The sequence below is a fragment of the Aricia agestis genome, chromosome 6 (assembly GCF_905147365.1).
Source record: "Aricia agestis chromosome 6, ilAriAges1.1, whole genome shotgun sequence".
Classification (NCBI taxonomy): Eukaryota; Metazoa; Arthropoda; class Insecta; order Lepidoptera; family Lycaenidae; genus Aricia; species Aricia agestis.
Genome location: NC_056411.1, coordinates 2,497,404 through 2,518,445, shown reverse-complemented (window position 1 = coordinate 2,518,445; position 21,042 = coordinate 2,497,404). Strand labels below are relative to the sequence as shown.

At 37.0% G+C, this 21,042-nt stretch overlaps 2 protein-coding genes across 2 annotated transcripts; both read right to left on the bottom strand.

The window, feature by feature from the left end:
• Positions 1-254: 254 nt before the first annotated feature.
• Positions 255-1,901, bottom strand: LOC121727727 (uncharacterized protein PB18E9.04c-like). Its single transcript, XM_042115707.1, has one exon. It carries the CDS (start codon positions 1,899-1,901, stop codon positions 258-260), a length of 1,644 nt encoding a protein of 547 aa, XP_041971641.1. The 3' UTR covers positions 255-257.
• Positions 1,902-5,844: 3,943 nt separating this feature from the next.
• Positions 5,845-19,853, bottom strand: LOC121728056 (axoneme-associated protein mst101(2)-like). Its single transcript, XM_042116153.1, has 11 exons — positions 19,726-19,853; positions 16,546-16,707; positions 16,340-16,458; positions 15,159-15,323; positions 14,557-14,719; positions 13,979-14,159; positions 13,321-13,508; positions 12,829-12,993; positions 8,561-8,779; positions 6,206-6,288; positions 5,845-5,981 (listed from the first exon to the last, which is right to left on the bottom strand). Exons 1-11 carry the CDS (start codon positions 19,801-19,803, stop codon positions 5,885-5,887), a joined length of 1,620 nt encoding a protein of 539 aa, XP_041972087.1. The 5' UTR covers positions 19,804-19,853; the 3' UTR covers positions 5,845-5,884.
• Positions 19,854-21,042: the final 1,189 nt, after the last annotated feature.

Sequence of the window (21,042 nt, the reverse complement as noted above, 5' to 3'; positions counted from 1 at the left end):
TAAAAATGTAATAACTCTACGAGCAAAATTCTCTTTTATTTTGTGATTTTCTTTAATGTGATTTTCTTGCATTTAATGTGGTAGCTAGACGAAACTTTATCAGAAATATTCATAGTTTTAAATTTTAATGTCTTCCACCTTTTACAGTGAGGAAAAACATTAATAAAAAGATTTTTTTTATAAACATTTTATTTTATTGTTAATATCTTTATTTCATTTATTAAATCTAGAATTATTACTAACTAAATCAATATTATTTATGTTAGAGATACAATCGGTTTATTGTAGTTATCTGAACTGTCTGGCATTTCAAAACCTATTTGTTGTTCCACAGCTGTATTTGTATCCAAATTGTTGCTGGGAAAGGCAACATTCATAGAGATGTTGTCTAACGCGTCCCTAAATGCTGGATAACTTTGTTTACTGATGACTGCTAAAATCGGTACATAAACATAGTCGTCACTCGCGTTAGGTTTGCTCAAAACTCCAGGGTCAATGAAAAGTGGATAATTAGGTACACTGTCGTTTGCGGCAGATGTATCATTTTCTTCCATTATTCCTCTTCCCATTCTTATTTGTTCTTCCATAAAACTATCGTTTGTTACAGGCGTTGTAGCAGCTGCATCTGGAGGCATCGTTGTGTCGTTAACATCAGTGGTAAAGTCACCACTGCTTCCAGTTACGTTTTCTTCTTCGTCGGTTCCTACTGTAGTTGGGTTGTTGTATTCTCCGTTTCCTAAAATCTGAAGCATTGGTGGCACTTGGTTCCCTTCATCGTTTGTCTGTGGCATTTCAGTAGTTTCTGTTGCATCATTGATGGGATCGGATGCCGCTTCACGTGAGTTTCTTGTCTCATTTTCAGAATTGCCAAAGGTATCCGCTAGTGTCGTAGCTTCAACATTTTCAGTTGTTGAAATATCGCTGCCTGTCGCGGTCGTCGTATCGATTTCACCGCTGACGTGTCTAACGAATCTACTCTCCTCTCCATCTGTGCTGAGTAAATCGTCAAAATCAGGTATATCTTTTCCATTTGACGTATTAGGAGGCACGGTAAAGGTTTCGTCGCTTTGTTGAGTGGTTGAAATATCAGATTCAGTAGTAGTAATATCGTCATCGATGAATGCATTAGGTGCTGCTGTACTATCAACGTCAGATGCGTCTAAAGTATCAACGGTGCTTGTGAATACATCGTCACCTATTTTACGAACGTGCCTCGTTTCGTCTCCCTCCATTCCAGTCAATGGAAAGTCTGGTACATTACTAAGAGTACTCTGTGCATCTGGCATGCTAGTTGTAGAAACATCTGATTGTGTTGTAAGATCACTTTCTGTTGCAGCTTTCTCATTTATCGCGTCCGTTTTTTGAGCTGTATTAATTTCGGTATCGTTCGATTCGTGGTTATTTTCCATTACCAAATTTCTTGCCTCCCTTATTGTATCGGCGGATTCAGTCTGGGTGGGTTCCTCAGTTTCAATAGCTCCTTCTGTAGCGCATTTCACTGTTGGACTCTCATTTGTCGGCAAATCAGTATCCTCGCTGGGGATATCCGTGCTTTCAGTTTCTGTTTGCCCTGCAGGAGCGGCATACACTTCTATGTGGAAATCATACCCTCTCAACGCCGTTGGACTTTTCAATTCAATCGTAACACTTTTCTGGTTCTCGCCGCCGTCCACTATTTGAGCGTCTCCATCTTTCTCTGGCCTCATGTCGATGACGAGCACTTTAGCGATCACTTCATTATCGGGAGCTTCGACGGTGATATTTTCTTTTTGCCTCCAAATAGCCGGGTTGGCTCGTCGGTCCTCCTCGAATATTTTTCTGCCATAGGAGTTGAGGCCGACCGCCAGATCGTAGCTCGCTACGAGAGGTAACAAAAGCGCCAATGCTGCCACTCCTAACATTTTAAAATCCCAACTCAAACTGTGCTTTTATTTCCTCAGCGCCCTCTTATATAGATCACGTATTTTGAGGAAAAAATTAATGAAATCATCGTCGGCCACCGTGGAAATAAGAATAATTTTATACCAGGCTCCACTTCCTGCAGGAAAATCATTGTGATGTTGTACAATCGTGTCGATATGTCGCAACCGAAAACGTTAGTTGCAACAAATAGGAAATTCCAACTTAGGAAGGTCACGGCATCACAGAAGTCTATTTTCTGGGATAAGTTTGATACAATAGAATTTAGATGCAGTTATGGTACGGATAAGTTTCCTATTTGAAAAATCGTAGAATACTTATTTTCAATGCTTATAGTATCCATCAAAACAAAACAGTATGACGTCAAAAACATTTTCGTGTCAACTGTACTCACGAACGCCCGTAGCACGTACTATGCATTAAAATGAGTTGACATCCTCTTCCAAGATTAAATACTCGTAGATAGTAGTGATAACGTTACGCTAGTTACATACAAGGCCGATGCTTTAACTCTACGACCCCAAATGACCGCAAGGCGAGCTAGTCTTATCTAAAACATCAAGGTGAACTAGGGGCTAGGATAGACTGAATTTAGTATTGTATCCTAATAATTATAATTATTAGTATCTGGTAACGCATTACGCAGTAATTAAAGGAATAAAGTTTTTTTAAACGCTACTATAATCTATATCTTATATATAAAAATGGATTTTCAAATGTGTTAGTGGCGCTAAAACTCGAAAACGGCTGGACGGATTGGGCTGATTTTAGTCTTAAAATATTCGTAGAAGTCGAAGTTCACCGGGACAGCTAGTATTATATAATTATTTTTTAACAAAAAATTAAAACCGATTTCCAAGGTAAAAACAAAAGTATCTAATATTCTTAAAAAGAATCTAAAAAGAATCAAATAATTCTTATTCCTTATTATAGTGCCGTCTTCAGCCTTCGCCTAAACCTCAACTATTTAACTATAATAAGGAATATAAGGCACTATAATAAGGAATAATAATTATTTGATTCTTTTTAGATTTTTTTAAGAATATTACTTTTGTTTTTACCTTGGAAGTTGGTTTTAATTTTTTGTTAAAAAATAATAATTTTACCCTTTTTAGTTACCTATGAGACCACAAGGCTATTTATTATAGCTTGTTGTCTAGTTGTACATATTACTAGCGGTCGCCCGCGGCTCCGCCCGCGTGGATGTCGGTCACGGCTGCAAAAAGCCTACCAAGGGACTCGGTCAGCAAAATGATTCCCAGGTCAATTCACAGACTCCAACACTAACATCGACGACGCGGACGCAGTCATTATCTGAAGGGATGCATAGTGCACACTGCACAGATTGTCTTCCTCCCGCACGCGCACCCCCGCTTGGTGACGCCCACTATCGTTTTATATATTAATTTCGCCATAATTTCAAAACTAAACGTCCAATTTTAATCATTCAAAGACCAAATGTTATCTACATAAACTGTACATAGTGATGAAATAATTTATTTTCATAAGGATTAATAGCTAAACGCGTTTAAATGTAGTCCAAAAAAATTCAAGATTTTTAAATAAAATAATGGTTATTGTGCCTCACTCGACATAGATAAGTATAGTTTGTCGTGGACTTTTTTTGTAGATATTTATAAGATCTACAATTACTTAGAACATTTTATGGTTCGCAATGGTACGCAAAATAAGTAACTTTTCTGGTTGATTTTACACCTGGCGTCCGAAAATCCCAAATATCTTACGAAATCCAATTTTTTCCAAAATTAAATTTAGCCTATATTCAGCAGAAATAATGTAGAATTTATTGGCTTTTGCTTGGAGTAGTTTAGATAAAGCCAAAATCCTCGAACTTGTATTTATAAGGATTCAAAAGTTCTGTTGGGTACCTTCGGAACCAGGGTACATCCTGGTGCAAAATCTTACTTTTTGGTAGTATATGCCTGAAACACTTCAGATTGTAAATCGGACCACAAACGGCTGAGTAATCGTTGAACATACATAAAAAAAAGATACATACGGCCGAACGTATTACCTCCTCCTTTTTGGAAGTCGGTCAAAAATGGATTTCCAATTATTGTGTTAGTAACGCTATAATTCGATAACGGCTGAACCGATTCTGCTACTTAATTTTAATCTTAAAATAATCCTTGAAGTCCAGGGAAGGTTTTTTAGTGACACGAAGTTCACCGGGATAACTAGTCTATACCTACTAATATTATAAAGAGGTAAACTTTGTTTGTTTGTTTGTTTAATTGTAATGAATAGGCTCAAAAACTACTGGACCGATTTTAAAAATTCTTTCACCATTCGAAAGCTACATTATTTCCGAGTAACATAGGCTACTTTTTATTTTGGAAAATATAGGGTTCCGTAAGATATTTCAGTTTTTCGGAAACAACCAGAAAATTTACTTATTTTGCGTACGCTGCCTAAACTATAAAATATAGAACTATACAATGTTCTAAGTAAATGTAGATCTTATAAATATCTACAAAAATGTCCGCGACACACTATACCTATCTAAGTCAAGTGAGGCACACCAACCATTTTTTTATTTAAAAATCTTGATTTTTATTGGACTACATTTAAACGGATTTATTTTACTCATGCTAATAATCCTTATCAAAATAAATTATTTCATCACTAAGAACAGTTTATGTAGAATATATTTCGTTTGAATTATTAAAATTTGACGTTTGGTTTAGAAGTTATGGCGAAATTAAAATATTGCGATGTACGCCCGTTTCGAAGTGGGCGCTACCAAAGCGGCGATGCGCTCGCGGGAAGGGTATCACTATACATCGCCCGCGTAATTTAGGAATGTCACGGAAACCGTACATTTTTCCGCAAAAAAGAAACCTATGTCCTTTCACGTGGTCCATTCTTCATTTAAATAATGTACCAAGTATTGTACACATTGAAAAGGTCTTCAGAAAACTCCGCGATGGTATATACGTATAAGGATATCCCACAATGATAATGGCTAATTTTCGAAGCGATTTTAACCAATACGGCAATAATCCTTATTCAATTAAATAATTTAAATACATTTTTGATTATGGCCCTTTACAGCATTTTTTTAAATGAAATAAGGGGGCAAACGGGTCACCTGATGGAAAGCAACTTCCGTCGTCAATGGACACTCGTAGCATCAGAAGAGCTGCAGGTGCGTTGCCGGCCTTTTAAGAGGGAATAGGGTAATAGGGGAGGGAAGGGAAGGGAATAGGGGAGGGTAGGGAAGGGAATAGGGTAGGGGATTGGGCCTCCGGTAAACTCACTCACTCGGCGAAACACAGCGCAAGCGCTGTTTTACGCCCGTTTTCTGTGAGAACATGGTATTTCCGGTCGAGCCAGCTCATTCGTGCCGAAGTATGGCTCTCCCACGTATGAAAGCGTGTAAAGCATATTATGATTTAATTTTTAAATGAATATTTTCGAAGATATTACAGATTTAAAACCAATGCGGGCCACGGGTAGTAATGAATATAAATTATTTATCAAAACTACTGAATCGATTTTAATAATTTTTTTAGTGACCTAGGCTGTAATATATTTTATACCCGTGCGAAGCCGGGGCTGGTCGCTAGTAGCTTATAAAATATGATTTCGGGATGTGTCTTTAAGTAGGTCTTTAGTAGATCTTTAGATAAAAGTTCATCATTAAACCTTTGATTTCTCTTATCGAACTTGGCACTCGAAACTAAAACTAGAGAATCTCTAGTTTTAGTAGAGATACTTTTAAAATATAAAATAATGTACCTTTTAAACAAAGATAATTACCACAGTTTTGTGTCCGTAAATCTATCCACCTATTTATTTAAATAAAAAAATGTTTACAGTGTACACGAAACCAAAGCCAAAATTTAAACATTAAATATACTTTGCTATGTTATCGCTTATCATGGAAATAAAAATCCTAAATCAATAAAAGATAAAATGTTTATTTTAATACAAAATTTTATTAACAATAGTCAGCCGGCGAGCATGGACATCTCTCGGTCTTGGGAACACCAGCGTTCAAGATCTTCTTAAATGGATGGACTTCGCTCACGAACGGCCTGCAAAATTGTGTATTGGATGTGTATTGCACACATACTTAGGCACTATATACGATATGAAATATTCCTGGCCTGGTTTTAACAAAAACCATCGAATTTGTGATTGAACTCATATGTCCATATAAGAAAGTTAGCAAAAGCATTAAAAACGGCAGGAAAAGTAATAAACTCTATAAGTATAATACTTTAGCACTATGGTATGTCTAATAATATAATTTTATTACTTAGACATTCTCTTCATAGCATCTGGGCCATCGTTTGTATATTCCGGCAGCAGAAATTCGGATTTATCTTTCTTCTCTTGTTCCTACAAGGAACAGTAAGTATATAATTGATTGATACCTAAGTATGTTTATAATTATGTTAATATGTAATTATTTTTCTAATTATATACTTGGATAATCTTGCTGAAATAACAAAAAACAAGCCATATTAAAAATGACGATGTCTTTTGACAAATCGAATTCTCTGAGATCTAGTAACCCTGACGTCAATACCTGTCAGCGTTAGCGCTCTCCATTAGCTATTGAAACCACATATTATGACGTAAAATAGGATCAATGAAATATGATAATGTAATATACAGATATGATCAAATGATCATATATATTGGATCCTATATATGATCATAGAAATGATCATATATAAATGACTAGCTGTTGCCCGCGACTTCGTCCGCGTGGACTTCAGTTTATAGCGCGCGATGTCAACAAAATTGGTGTCAAAAGCTTTTATAAAAAAACCCTGGTACCCCTTAAATCAATACAGCTGTGCAGTGTGCACACAATAAGTATTTCATTTTTTTATATTAAACTTTATATTTTATGCCAAATTTTAAAGCTTATTTAGCCCTCCAATTACACAACTTTACCCATAAACTATTTATCATTGATAGATTTAAGGTTACGTCACTGCACAGATAAAGTACTGAGTTATTTAATACCGTAGAATAGATATAACAATCGAAAAAAAATCGAAACTTAAATGTAAGATGATACCACGTCTTATAGAAAGACTTTTGAGCAAGCGTCAGCGCGATGTAGAAGACGCACGGCGCCATCTATTATGAATTGTTGGAACTAACTTAATTTGAACAAATTTACGCATTTTCACCCCCTTACAACCCTTTTTTCCAGTAAAAAAGTAGCCTATGTCCTTTCTCAGGCTTTAGACTATCTGTATACACATTACAATCGGTTCGGAAGTTTTGGCGTTTGGCGTGAAAGCGAGACTGACAGACAGACAGACAGAGATACTTTCGCATTTATAATATTAGTATAGATTATGTGCACACTGCACAGCTGTTTTTGGGTATTTTGATTAATTAAGGGCCGCGCTACACCGGAATGGCAGCGGCGAGGCGAGCACTTTCAGCGCTGCCATTCCGGTGTAGCGCGGCCCTAAGAGGGGTACCACTTACCAGGGTTTTAAAAAGTTTTTAAATTTGACACAAATTTTGTTGACACCGCGCGCTATAAAGTCCACGCAGACGAAGTCGCGGGCAACAGCTAGTTATGAATAAAAACAATATTATATAGTAAAGTAGGTATGATTAGTTCTGTTACAATAATAAAGTAAAAAATAAAACGCCATCTGTTTTCATATATTAGAATTAAAATGTTGATTGCATTGATATATTTTCTGGATGGAATATAGGCCAACACGGTACACTCGAACTCCTTTATTTTAGAGCGCCTTCTGTTGTCAACTTGTCACATATATTAGAAATGCAGTAGGAGTTCTATAAGATAAGATAGATTGATTATTATTATACCAAGTGATTATATTATTAAACATAATATTCTAACGTATTAAAAACTATAAACAAAAACATACTAACTAATAAGTATGATTAGTTCTATGTTACAATAAAGTTAAAAATAAAACGCCATCTGTTGAATCGTATTAGAACTAAAATGTTCATTGCATCGATATATTTCTGGATTTTTATAATATTATACATTTAAGATTTTTGAAATATTATTTTAATACACATCCAAGACCCAGGAACATTGAAAACTTTTTGTTCCGCCTGCGGGACTCGAACCCAGGACCCCCGGGATGAGCGCTGCCCACGCGCAATGCGAATTAATTTTCATCGATATTTTCATGGAAATAAGATATTTTCCCACATCAAAATGTAGCCTATGTCCTTTCTCAGACTCTAGAATAACTGTGTACAAAATTTCATTGCAATCGGTTCAGTAGTTTTGGCGTGAAAGCGAGACAGACAGACAGACAGACAGAGATACTTTCGCATTTATAATATTAGTATGGATAATGTAAAACCCCCTAAGAGTGTGCCTTTAAGAGAGTTTTAATCAACTTCTTGATTTGAATTGTTTTCGTAAATTGGCACTTCGCTACCTGCCTCTTTCACTGAAGAATATTGCAATAGCGCTCGACTCCTAAGTCCAAATGTGAAACAAGATAGCTATATTATATGTATTCGTGCGGGAGTGAAAAAGACAAGTAGCAATAACATTAACGAATTTCTACGCGCACCGCGACCAAACTCTGGGTGTATCCACCGGATATAATTTTCAACTTTACAATTATAATATTAAGATTGAAAATACCTTCATCAACTTGACCTCCTCCGCCTGTCTTACCAACTCCTGCCCATATAACTTCTTAGCCTGAGTCTTCGTGATCAGCTGTAGTTGTATTAACTTCTGTAACTGGCCAGATAAGTTCTCCCGCTGTATGCGCTCGTTGTCCTCTGCTATCTTCTGTTTCAGTCTCACTCTCGCTTCTTCTCTACTTCTTATTTGTTCTAGAAGACCTTGACGTGTCTCCTGTGAATGAACGTAAAAAAAACCTGGGTTAAGTAAGCCATCTCGTCATCCATTCTTACGTGCGTGTCATTTCCCTGTTGACTTACTTTAAACTTAATCCAAATACTACATACAGTGTTGAGTATCTTTCTCTGTCACTTTTTGCCGTGACTCGTGAGGGAAAATCCGAAATCGTATGTAATGTGTGACTAAGGCTGCGTTTCCACTGAAGCGGAGCGGAGCTTAGCGGTGCCCGAATTGACCAATCGTGCTATTCCAGCGGAATGACAGCTAAGATTTCGAGCACGATGATTAGTCAATTCGGCACCGCTAAGCTCCGCTCCGCTTCAGTGGAAACGCAGCCTAACAGTAGGAACTAATTAGATGTCGTATTAATATAGGTAGGTATGACATCGAAACCTACTGTGCCCGGGGCGGCCATCGAGATAGATACCTTACTATGAAACCGCCATAGACCACGCGCACCGCCGCACGCTGTCAAGCGGCCACACCATACTTTCGATGGCCGCCGCGGCCTGGCCGCTAGTGCGCGCCCGGGCTTACTGGTAGTCACTAGAGGCACTGTTTAGATACCATGCAAATAATTGACGTCTGATCAGTGAGAAATAGCAAAAACTTGCACTCATGTTATAGGCAAAATGAGGCTGAGTGTTAGTTTTTGTGTTAGTAATTGTACGTAGAGGCTATCAATCCCCTACCCTTTTCCCTTCCCTACCCTCCCCTATTCCCTCTCCCCTTTAAAAGGCCGACAACACACCTGCAGTTCTTCTGATGCTACGAGTGTCCATGGGCGACGGAAGTTGCTTTCCATCAGGTGACCCGTTTCCTCCTTATTTCATTAAAAAAAAAACTATCGAAAACGCGCCCATGATGAAACGTCTCAAAGACTTAGATTAGCCTTAGATATAATCCAGACACAGACAATAGGAAAGGTAAGTATAGGTGTGATAAACAATGGCTGCCGTGATGGCCGTCTGTGAGTCAGCGGTACAATCTTTTAAGAAACCTTTCCTCTTATTTTCTTTGTTTCATTTTTCCGCCTTCTCTTCCGTGTCCAGACTGACTTAATCATGATCCCATTATTAATATTAATTAGGTGTATGATTTATCATTATAAATTTCCTTGATGCTTAAGATCATTGTATTATTGTATCATTGATCATCGGGTTTAAAAAAACCTTGCACTTTTTTGAAAGTCGGTCAAAAGCAAGACAAAGGACACGATTGAAATTGGTATTTTAGATGGCATTGTAAATGACGTCTTGTAAAATGCCTCATAAGTATTATTCGTAGTTCATAAGTTATACGTCTTACGTTTTATCAAAACAGACGCATTAAAATACATTCAACAAGTCGTAGTAGTATAAGTATTAAGATACAATTGTTTTATCTCGAAAAAATACAGTATTCCTGTAATGATGTAATACTAACAACTGATTATCAGAGCGAGCGAAGCGAGCCCTAGTATATCCCACAACCTTTACATTTTGTGATACACTTTACGGAAAAACTACCACACCTATTGATTTGTGCATTAACATACTAATTTTTATTTATATGTATGTGTTATCATTAGTCAGTCAAGGTTTTTTATATGTAGAGTCAGTCAGGGTGTGACGCCGCGGGCCCCCCTCACAAAGCTTGGCTTTTAGCTAATATTATTATCTTGCTTGAGTGTTATAAGCTATAAGGGTGTAATTCAAGTTTCAACGGAGCTATGTTGCGAGGAATCTGTTTGGGAGAACCAATTATTTTATTAATTTTGTAATTTAGTTTAAGTTATTATTGTATCATCTTTTTAGTTTCTTACGTCCCGAGCGAGTATCTTACGTCGGTTCTTCTCGCCGGGTTAGTTCCCGAACCGGTGGTAGGTCTCATGTAGACGTTCTAACTTTGTTAACCTATTTAGAAATAAATATTAAAAAAATATAGAATCTGCCTATTTGCCTGACCTCGCTTAGGGGGATATTAGATTATCATTTTTTTTTTTTTTTTTTTTTTCATTTATTTCACAAAATACAATTTTTTATGTGTTGTTACAAACTATAAACTCGCCAAACTTTTACGTTTGAAGGCGAGAAGCGCTCATTTTACACTTACCAATCTTTTTTAGAGTAACATACAAGATTTTATACCAACAATATTATACCTTTTCACTTACACTTTACTTACAATATTACACTAACAACGCCAACATTAACAAAGACTAAACATAATAAAAAATAACATAAATATATATATATATATATATATATATATATATATATATATATATATATATATATATATATATATATATATATATATATATATATATATATATATATATATATATTTATGTATATATATATACACACATATATACATACACATATACATATATATATACATATATATATATATATATATATACATACAATTTATTACTCCATGATTATACACAATATTATTTTGCAACTATAACTACCTATACTACCTATTATATTATATTCTGTAAGTATATAAGAGTATCATGTATAAGTAATATAATATTTTTATCTGTTTTATGTAACTTTCAATTAGCTTATATTTTAACCGTCTATGTTTTAGCTAGTAACTATCGATGAGACTAAACCAATATTATATGCATATGCATATTTGATTGCGCAAATATGCAATGCATAAAACTTGGTGTCTATTTATTATCTACACTCCATAAGATGCTTACGTAATTTTGTTTTAAGCGCACCTATGTTTAATTTTATATCATGTCTCAGTATATCTATTTTATTAAATAATTTAGGTACTATAAATTTTAATGTCCTTTTACCGTAGTAGTTGTTAACTTTTGGCTGGTACAGTTTATTTTCGATAACCTTACGTGTATTGCACTTATTAATAATTTTTGTTTTATACTTATCTACGTAATAATGCTCTAATCCTACCATAAATTGAATTTTTTTATCAATAGGCAAAATCTCACAGATTGGAAATAACTTGTCATAATCTTTTTTAAATTTTTTCTTAACATTATTGCTAACCAAATATTTTAATAGCCTTTTTTGTATGGTTTTTATATCTTCTAAATATGTTTTAAAGGTTGTCCCGTATATAGAAAGTCCATAGCTTTCTATATACGGGACATTTTAAATATTGGATCCTAGATCATTGAGTCATATATCATATTGGATAATGTAATATAGATAAATGATTCATTTCCTCCTTGATCATAGATTTTTGACATTTGCTGAGAGATTGGATCCAATACGTGGGACAGCCATGCTTCGGCACGAATGGGCCGGCTCGACCGGAGAAATACCACGTTCTCACAGAAAACCGGCGTGAAACTGCGCTTGCGCTGTGTTTCGCCGAGTGAGTGAGTTTACCGGAGGCCCAATCCCCTACCCTATTCGCTTCCCTACCCTCCCCTATTCCCTTCCCTTCCCATCCTATCCTCCCCTATTACCCCATTCCCTATTAAAAGGTCGGCAACGCACCTGCAGCTCTTCTGATGCTGCGAGTGTCCATGGGCGACGAAAGTTGCTTTCCATCAGGTGACCCGTTTGCTCGTTTGCCCCCTTATTTCATAAAAAAAAATACGGTCATAGAAATAGGTCTTGCCAGTTATTTAATATAAAAAAGTTTTTAATTGCTTGTTCGTTAATATGTTTCAAATATTGTAATGTAATTATTTTTCTAATTAATAATTATATACTTGGATAATCTTGCTGAAATTACAAAAACAAGCCATATTAAAAATGACGACGTCTTTTGACAAATCGAATTCTCTGAGATTTAGTAACCGATGTCAATACCTGTCAGCGTTAGCGCTCTTCATGTGAATGAAATATGATAATGTAATATGCAGATATGATCAAATGATCATATATACTGGATCCTATATATGATCATATAAATGATCCAATATAAATGATAATTATATCCAATATAAATGATAAACCCCCCTTGGCGGAGCGATTCTATAATCTATTGGAATATGGTTATAACATATCTTTGTTGGAAATTCAGCCTTATATTATAATTTTATTAGAATGTTTTGACTTATATACCTCCTTATTCCTTATAAACCTATCTCGGAACTGGCAGCGCTGTCTGTCCACTTTCTCCTGCAGTCGTCTCGCCTCCTCCTCTATACAGTCGTCCACACGCCGCTCGATGTCGTCGTACTGTCGTCGCAGGTGTACCAGCTCCTTGTTGCAATGGACTAGGTCGCGCTATAAAGTAATGAGAGTTTATTTATGAAAATATTTATTAGACTCCTTGCTGTTTTGCATAAGTTGCGTCCTAGCTGGACACTTTTTAACTTTTCCTGAAGAACAAACCTTTATGTAAGCACACATGGAGAAGATAGACTGAATTTAGTTTATGTGTGCGTTTTGAAAATATTTTATTATTGTATATTTTTGCTGATACTCGACAAATCTTCAGCGGATTCACAGATAGGTAGCAGTAAAAACAAATTAACTAATTTCTCTATGGTACACCCAAAAGTAAACTACCCCCCCAATAACTCTTACCTCTCTATACCTATAGCTCTATACCTCTCTACGTCTCCTAAACTCCATCCTCCCTCTATCATCAACTAGCTGCTGCTGAGTCAGCGAGTCCCAGGTCTGGTCTATGAGCTTTTTCCTCTCAGCCTCTTCTGCCTTCCTCGCCATAGCTTGTTCTAGAACTTTATTGTTCTCTGCTGCTGCGACATGCCTCTTTTCAATTTGCCTTTGTTGCTCTTAAAAAATAAATAAGACCTTATAAGATATTAGCTATGGCTTAGAAAAGTAAATGATTACTAAGTATACCGATTTTGAGGCTTCAGTCATGAAATCAGCGGGCAGCGGGGCGGTAGCGGCAGCGGCGCGTTTCAATATACATAATATAGACTTATAGTTAGGCCGTGTACCTAGTACATCGCGCGCCACTCGCCATGTCGCGCCGCTCCCGCGCCGCGCTTGCTCCCGCCCCGCTGCCCGCTGATTTCGAGACTGAAGCCTAAGCTGTGGTTCGAAGTACGTTGGGTTAGAATAGCTTCCTTACCTAACCTAAGCCTATCCTGAGATGTTAAGAAACGTATTCGGATGTCGGACCCAACAATTTTTCCTTCCATCTCTTTACCGCATGACATCCCCAACACTACAACAGTCTTATTACGTTCTAGCGGCTAGAACAGAATCTAGCCCTGAAAAAATTACTTAAACAAACCTTCATCTTCTTTTCTAAGGTCAGACTCCCATATCGACTTGAATCGTTTGGCCTCTTCTATCAATAGCTCTTTGTCTCTTTCTCGCTGCAGCCTTTTCATCTCTATCTGTTGAAGGGTGTAGTTCTTGCATTCCAGATCTTTTTGGGCTTTGACTATAGCGTCGTACTCCATACGCGCTCCCTGTAAGAAAAATTTCGGTAAAAATTTCTATAGGCAGCGGCATTTCTTACAAACAAGTATCTATTTCATATTATTACGTCTTTTCATATTATTAAAAAAAGTTTTTTAAGCTAAAGCAAAGCTTTCATCGCGGGCTTTGAGCGTGACGATCAAATCAAGAAATTCCATAACAAAAATCCTATGGGCTAATGCTAAAAATAGATGAAAAATAGTATGGGCAGCGCAGGCGCGTGCGACAGAGCGCGGACGCGGGCAACGACGCTGCCCATACTATTATTTATGTATACACACGCGAGCGTACGCCCGCGCGAGTTTTAGCGTTGGCCCTAACACCCCTCACACCGGCACATCGTTACCGCGGCAGTCCCCGAGTGTCACACGTATTTCTTCGACTCACCAAGGCTTCTGCCTCCTTCATGGCGACCTCATGCCACATGTTGTCAAACTCACTCTCCGCCATCTCTCTCGCCCGCTTCTCTCTGATCTGGTACAGCTGGACCTCCTGAGTCTCCTTAGCGCGCAGCTTGTTGATAGTTGCCAGGAGTTGGACGCTGTTGGAACTGTATTGGAGATATGGTTTTATAGTTAGTACAAGTATAAAGTACTATCTATAAGTATAAGGCACACCATGCATTAGCACTCGCTTATCTGTCTACTATATAAAGCGCTGTAATGAAGACATTAAAATTCACGCCATCGACAAAACATAGGCAATGTGAACACCTAGGTATGTTGTCTATGCCAATTTGTGATAGAACGCGCCACTCCGACCCTATGACCATCATAGAAATAAATGACTTGTGAGTTTTGGTGGGTCTATGGAATTATTGACAAAATGACTGATAAAAGAGATGTCTTTTTGTTCATGGACAAAAACAAAAAGAACATAACCACTACGTTTTGACAAAAACAATAAGGATTCTATCGGCTTTAAGGCTCTAGAGAAGATAAAGTTGTAACTTCTAGACTACTTGTTTAGTTAATGAACTAATTACTAACAGAGGTAGTTTCTTATATTTAGCTTCGTGCTCCTGTCTTCTTTTTTCCTGAAGATACTTGAGTCTGTCCATCTTCTCTTGCCAAGCGGCTGCGGCGCCCGCTTGGGCTTGCTCTACAAACTTCTTAATGTTCTCCTGCTCTTCGCAAGCGTACAGTTCCTTTAATCTGGCAATTATGGGGGGATACGGTGATACAGAAAAATAAATAAGTTCAATTTAAAATCGTATTATGTCGCACCGCTACGTATCTTCGTGTAATTATTTAATGATAAAGAAAATTCCAGTCTCTTCTAGCCTGTTTAAGCCATTTTTTCAGTTAATCAGGCAAGCAGCAAGTTGTCATTCAGCAAGCAGTTATTCTAGCCATTTAACACCGTTATGTACAGTTAAGCATAATAGGCATGATGACTATTTTTAGGGTTCCGTACCTCAAAAGGAAAAAACGGAACCCTTATAGGATCACTTTGTTGTCCGTCTGTCCGTCCGTCCGTCTGTCAAGACCCTTTTTCTCAGGAACGCGTGGAGGTATGAAGCTGAAATTTATATCAATTACTCAGGTCTACTGTCCCTTGAAGCTGTGAAAAAATCAAACTTCTAAGCCAACGCAATCAAAAGATACAGCCGTTTATGCCGCAAATTTTCGACACTTGCAAGGGAATCAAAACCTACAGGGTGCTTCCCGTGAACTCAGAATCTTGAAATTTGGTACGAAGCAACGTCTTATAGCATAGTTATAGGAAAAATTACGAAAACCATAAATTTTTAGTTACATCACATAATATATTTTTTTTTAATAATTTTAAACTTACTACCCATTTCCTCATAAACGCGTAGAGGTATTAAATTGAAATTCATACCAAATACTCAGGTCTATAATACCTTTAAGCTGTAACAAAATCAAACTTCTATGTCAACGCAATCAAAAGAAACAGCAATTTAAGCTGCATATTTTGAAACTCGCAAGTACTCGCAAGGGAATCAAAACCTAAAGGGTTTTCGTCTGAAACAAAGATTAAATAGTTAAGGTATGAATGTTGCGTAGAGTATCAAAGTTTATATCTAGCATATTGGTTTTCTCGTAATTATCAAAATAATATCTAAAGCATTGTTCCTGCGTCTCGTCGGGCCGGGTAGACCATAGACATTGTAGCGCGCCCCCACGCGCCTGCTTTCTGCGTGCACCTCCCTGCGACACCCGCGGCCAGCGAGGAGCGCGTCGCGGCCGCGAGTTCCCTTTCACTTCGCCTGACCACCGGCCTACGCGACGCACGCACCGCGGCTATATCCTCGAACCAGTATACCTAATACAGTCCATGCTTTTAAAACATAGCTGTACCTACCACGAGCTGCGCGCTCAGGCACTCCACGACAGACATGACTGTACTTACCGCGAGCTGCGCGCTCAGGCGGTCCGGGTCGGAGTAGCGCGCGCGCAGCACGTACAGCGCTGTGGCGCGGCGCAGCACGCACGCGCACGCACGCCACATCGCCGCCAGCGACCATGACACGCCCACGCCCGCCTCGCACTCCACCACGCACATGCCGTGCTCCTGAAACGCGATCGTTTCGGCATTTTAAGTGTACTATTTATTTGACCGAGCTTTTCCCGGTATTCGATAAAATAGTGCTTTTCCTTTACTTTTTACCGAGCTTTTCCCGGTATTCGAAAAAATAAGTAGTGCGTAAGAATTTTTTCTGTATCAGTTCCAAACTATTTGAATATTTGTTATAGACAGGGTTCCATACAGGTATGGCATATTCTAACTGGGACCTTATTAGCGTTTTGTAAAGTAACAAAAGTGTGGAGGGTCGAACGAAATCTCTGGTAGACCTAATTACAAACCCATACATGCGATAAGCTTTATTAATAATGTTATCAATATGCTGATTGAGATGTAGAGATGTATCCAATAGGACCCCCAGATCACGAACTAAACTGACCTTATTTAAAGGTGTGTTGTTAATAGTGTACGCGAAATTTAGTTTTTTTTTGTGAATGAAATAGTGTGACACTTAGGAAGACTTAGAAATAACTTATTACGAATACAATAGTTATGTAATCTACACAAATCTTGCTGTAAAAGTAAACAGTCTGCAATATTTCTTATCGATTTGAATATTTTAATATCGTCAGCATACATTAGAACTTGCGAATTTTTTAAACATTGTTGTATGTCGTTTATGAAAATGACAAAAAGAAGTGCACCGAGTATAGATTTTGGGGAACACCTGAACTAGCAAATATGGACTCAGAATGATGGCCGTTTATCACTACCCTTTGCGATCTATTAAAAATGTAGGACATAAACCAGCGAAGCAAATTTCCTCGTATCCCGTTGAAGGCTATTTTATCTAACAACAGAGAATGATCAACCTTGTCAAACGCTTTTTGGAAATCTGTATAAACCGCATCAACTTGCTCTTGTTTATCCATATTAGAGAATAGGTACTCGACAAAACACATGAGGTTTGTGCATGTAGAGCGCTGCTTGACAAAACCGTGCTGTTCAGGTAAAATCAGTCGATGGATATGGGGATACACTGCGTCATGAACAAGCCTCTCAAAAACTTTAGACAGTGTGGATAATATTGAGATAGGGCGATAATTTTCCACGTTGCTCCGGTCACCATTCTTATAAATCGGAGTTATATGTGCCTGTTTCCATACCGACGGAAACACAGATTCTTTAAGGCATTTATTATACAGTATATGTAAGGCGCCAGATAAAGAAACAGCAGTTTTTATGAAAGTGAATTCCGTCAGGGCCAGCGCCTTTCGAAGAATCTAATGATTTAAGGGCATTTTTGATTGAATCTTCAGAAAATTCAATATCAGAAATACACTTAGCGTACTCGGAAATATCATCAGAGGCTTGCCAACGAAGTGGATCAAGAGTGTATTGTTCATAGACTGAACTGAAGAAACAGGAGAATAAATTGCAAACTTCAGAGGGAGTGTTCGCTGAGACATTGTTATAGTGCATGTTATTGGGAAAATTAACCGATTTTTTCTTATTTGAAATATAAGACCAAAAGTATTTAATATTTTTAGGTATACTGTCTTCAATTGATTTTATGTAATTACGGAAACACTTGGCCATTTCAGTCTGAAACAATTTACGATAGCTTGAGAAGTGTTCGTAGTCCATGCGATTTCTATATATTTTCCACTTGACCCAGGCGCGCTCTTTGTTTTTGAAGATTCTAATTAGGTTAGATGTAAACCAAACAGGGAAATCTGAGCTCTTAGACAAAGACTGGGGAATATGTATCTTAATTACGCCATATAAAATCTCGTAAAATTCCGATACGGCCTCTTCAGAAGTTAGGTGAGTTAATGATGACCTCCAGTCTATGCTTTCTAGTGCATTATTAATAGTATCATAATTGGCTCTGTAATATTTATAGGTAAGTAATCTCTGACGTTGCATAGGCACTAAATTAGTGTTTATACTAGTTATAATGGAAAATGGAGGGTGATGTGGAACAGAATTCGATAAGGCGTTACAAAAAACTGCTTCACAGTCTACATTAGAAATAAACGTGTCCAGTATTCTGTCTAGGTTGTTTCTAAACATAGACATAATATATACTGTCGTATTTCTAAAAGTGTTGTACTGCATACCATTCACCATCGACAGAAAATTCAATAATAATTGACTGGGTGACCTAACAGCCAACGAGACTAATTTAGGGATAACATAATTATTTTGTTCTATCCAGTCAACGTCTGGGCAATTAAAATCTCCAGTGACGAAGAAAGATTCAACATGGGAGTTATTAATAATGTTTTGTAACATGTCTAAATAATTTGAGTAGACTGAATAACTTGAGCGGGGCGGTATGTACACAGCACTGATGATGTGACGTGACCCATCTTTTTCAGCGGGAATCTCTACTACAATCTGCTCGATCGCAGAGTTATCAAACAGTGTAATTAATTTTGTGGGTCTAAGTTCACGACGAACGGCAATTAAGACACCACCGCCATCAGCTTTTGAAGTTAGAAATCTGTCGCGATCACACCTGAAAACGACGTAGCGATCATCAATAAAATTATTATCATTAATGTCGGGCGCTAGCCAGGTTTCGATTAGGACCACTACGTCGTATGAGTTAGCCATGATGTTCATGTATAGAGTCTGTAACTTCGTGCGAATACCTCCACAGTTTTGATAGTAAACAACGATACCATTAGAAGTCATTTGAACTCTGATAGCTATAAATAAATATTACTGATAATAATTTAATAAAATAGAATAATGAAATATTAAGCCCATTACGTGATGAGACCTGAGTGAATTCAAAATATATGATGGGCGGTGACCACAAGACGGGCGGTTTCTACAACGATCGCCTACTACGGCTACTGCGATCGCCCGCTAAATTATCGCAGAGCGCGCGGGCGCAAACCACTGAAGCTGCGGGCGGGAGCCGCAGACAACCGCGCGGGCCGTAAGTTTTGATTCAATTTTTTACATACAAAACTGTATTCTACGCAGGCTGCGGGAAAATGACGCTCCGTGAGTTCTTAGCCTAACATTTAACAAGTAACTTGTGGTACTTACATAGTAACAATCTGCGCCCCCTCTTGGTCCCGGCCCATCCTTAGGAACCCACCGCTTCTGACTATTTGACTCCGACATCTTAAAACCAGTTAAAGAAACATAATTAATTCATAATTTTGTGTTCTAATTTGTAAACAATCATGTCTTGAGAAGTATTTGACAATTTGTCAATTTGCTTTTTTCATGTAAAACAAACAGCAAAATAAGATAACCACAGATTTTATGGCCTGTCAAGAAAGTTTTAATTTCTTATTAAAAAGTGGCAATATCGTCATCCCTTTCAAATCAATCTAAGAAAAAAAGGGATGACACTACGATGTTGCCACTTTTTAATTTCTTCACTTTCTTGACAGACTATAAATGTTCTGAGAAGAACACTTATAATACCTTAACTTATTATACTACCTTCTCTGCCTTCAGAGTGTACAATTATTAATAATAGCTTTATGGTAAAATATTAAGACTTAAGCCAAATATAATTAAAAATATTCCAAACGGTCCGGACTCCGGTAGTTACAGATTACAAAGGCACAACTTGTGAAAATAATTTTTAAATGATATTTTAACAATATATTATTTCGTTCTTACAAAAACTTAACATAAAATGCAATAAAAAGCAAAGTTAGAAAAAGATTTTTATTCATATTATGTAATCAGTCTTGGATAAAAATAAAAAGTATCAAAAATATTGATTAGCAGCAATCAGTAGTTAACAAGACAGAGTAGGCAAATATTTAAAGTAACTTTGATTAAGTGATATTTGGACGCTGTTAAGCATTTGTGTTTCATCCCACAAAAAATATGTATTGAGTTATGATTGCAGTTATGTTCTTTAGATCATTTAGAGACATTAATCATCAAGACTGCATTAATCAACCATAACTCAACACCGAAAATGTTTGTAGGCACAAATGCTTAACAGATACCATTTAACAATGTTTGATTAAATCAACAACAATCAACATGCTTATAAACTAACATTAATAATCATTAAAAAAAATTAACAAAAGAACTATAAAAATATTTGTAGCAAAACACAGCCATCTCTCAACAACTTAAGCTTTACAGATGTCAGATGTACGCAATTTTTTTTTTTATATAAAATGTTTAACACAAAAAACAAACAATTAAGTTTCAGGCTAAGTAAACAAAATATTTTTTACAAGTTATAACATGGTTATAAGTTATAACACAATTTAACCACTTAACGCTTAAACATAATAAGGACTTTAACGGCCGTTTTCAATATTTGATCTATCTCTGGTTTTGCCCTACTAGAGATAGGAATAGCTCACAATTGACATAAAATATATGGCT

What these genes read in the sequence shown, in the direction of transcription:
- LOC121727727 (XM_042115707.1), bottom strand. Translation starts at nt 1,901, where the DNA reads ATGTTAGGAGTGGCAGCATTGGCGCTTTTGTTACCTCTCGTAGCGAGC.
- LOC121728056 (XM_042116153.1), bottom strand. Translation starts at nt 19,803, where the DNA reads ATGTCGGAGTCAAATAGTCAGAAGCGGTGGGTTCCTAAGGATGGGCCG. An exon ending in AAATATAAGAAACTACCTCT is followed by an intron (nt 14,720 to 15,158) that starts GTTAGTAATTAG and finishes TCTCCAATACAG; the next exon opens with TTCCAACAGCGTCCAACTCC. An exon ending in GCTATGAAGAGAATGTCTAA is followed by an intron (nt 5,982 to 6,205) that starts GTAATAAAATTA and finishes ACAATTTTGCAG; the next exon opens with GCCGTTCGTGAGCGAAGTCC.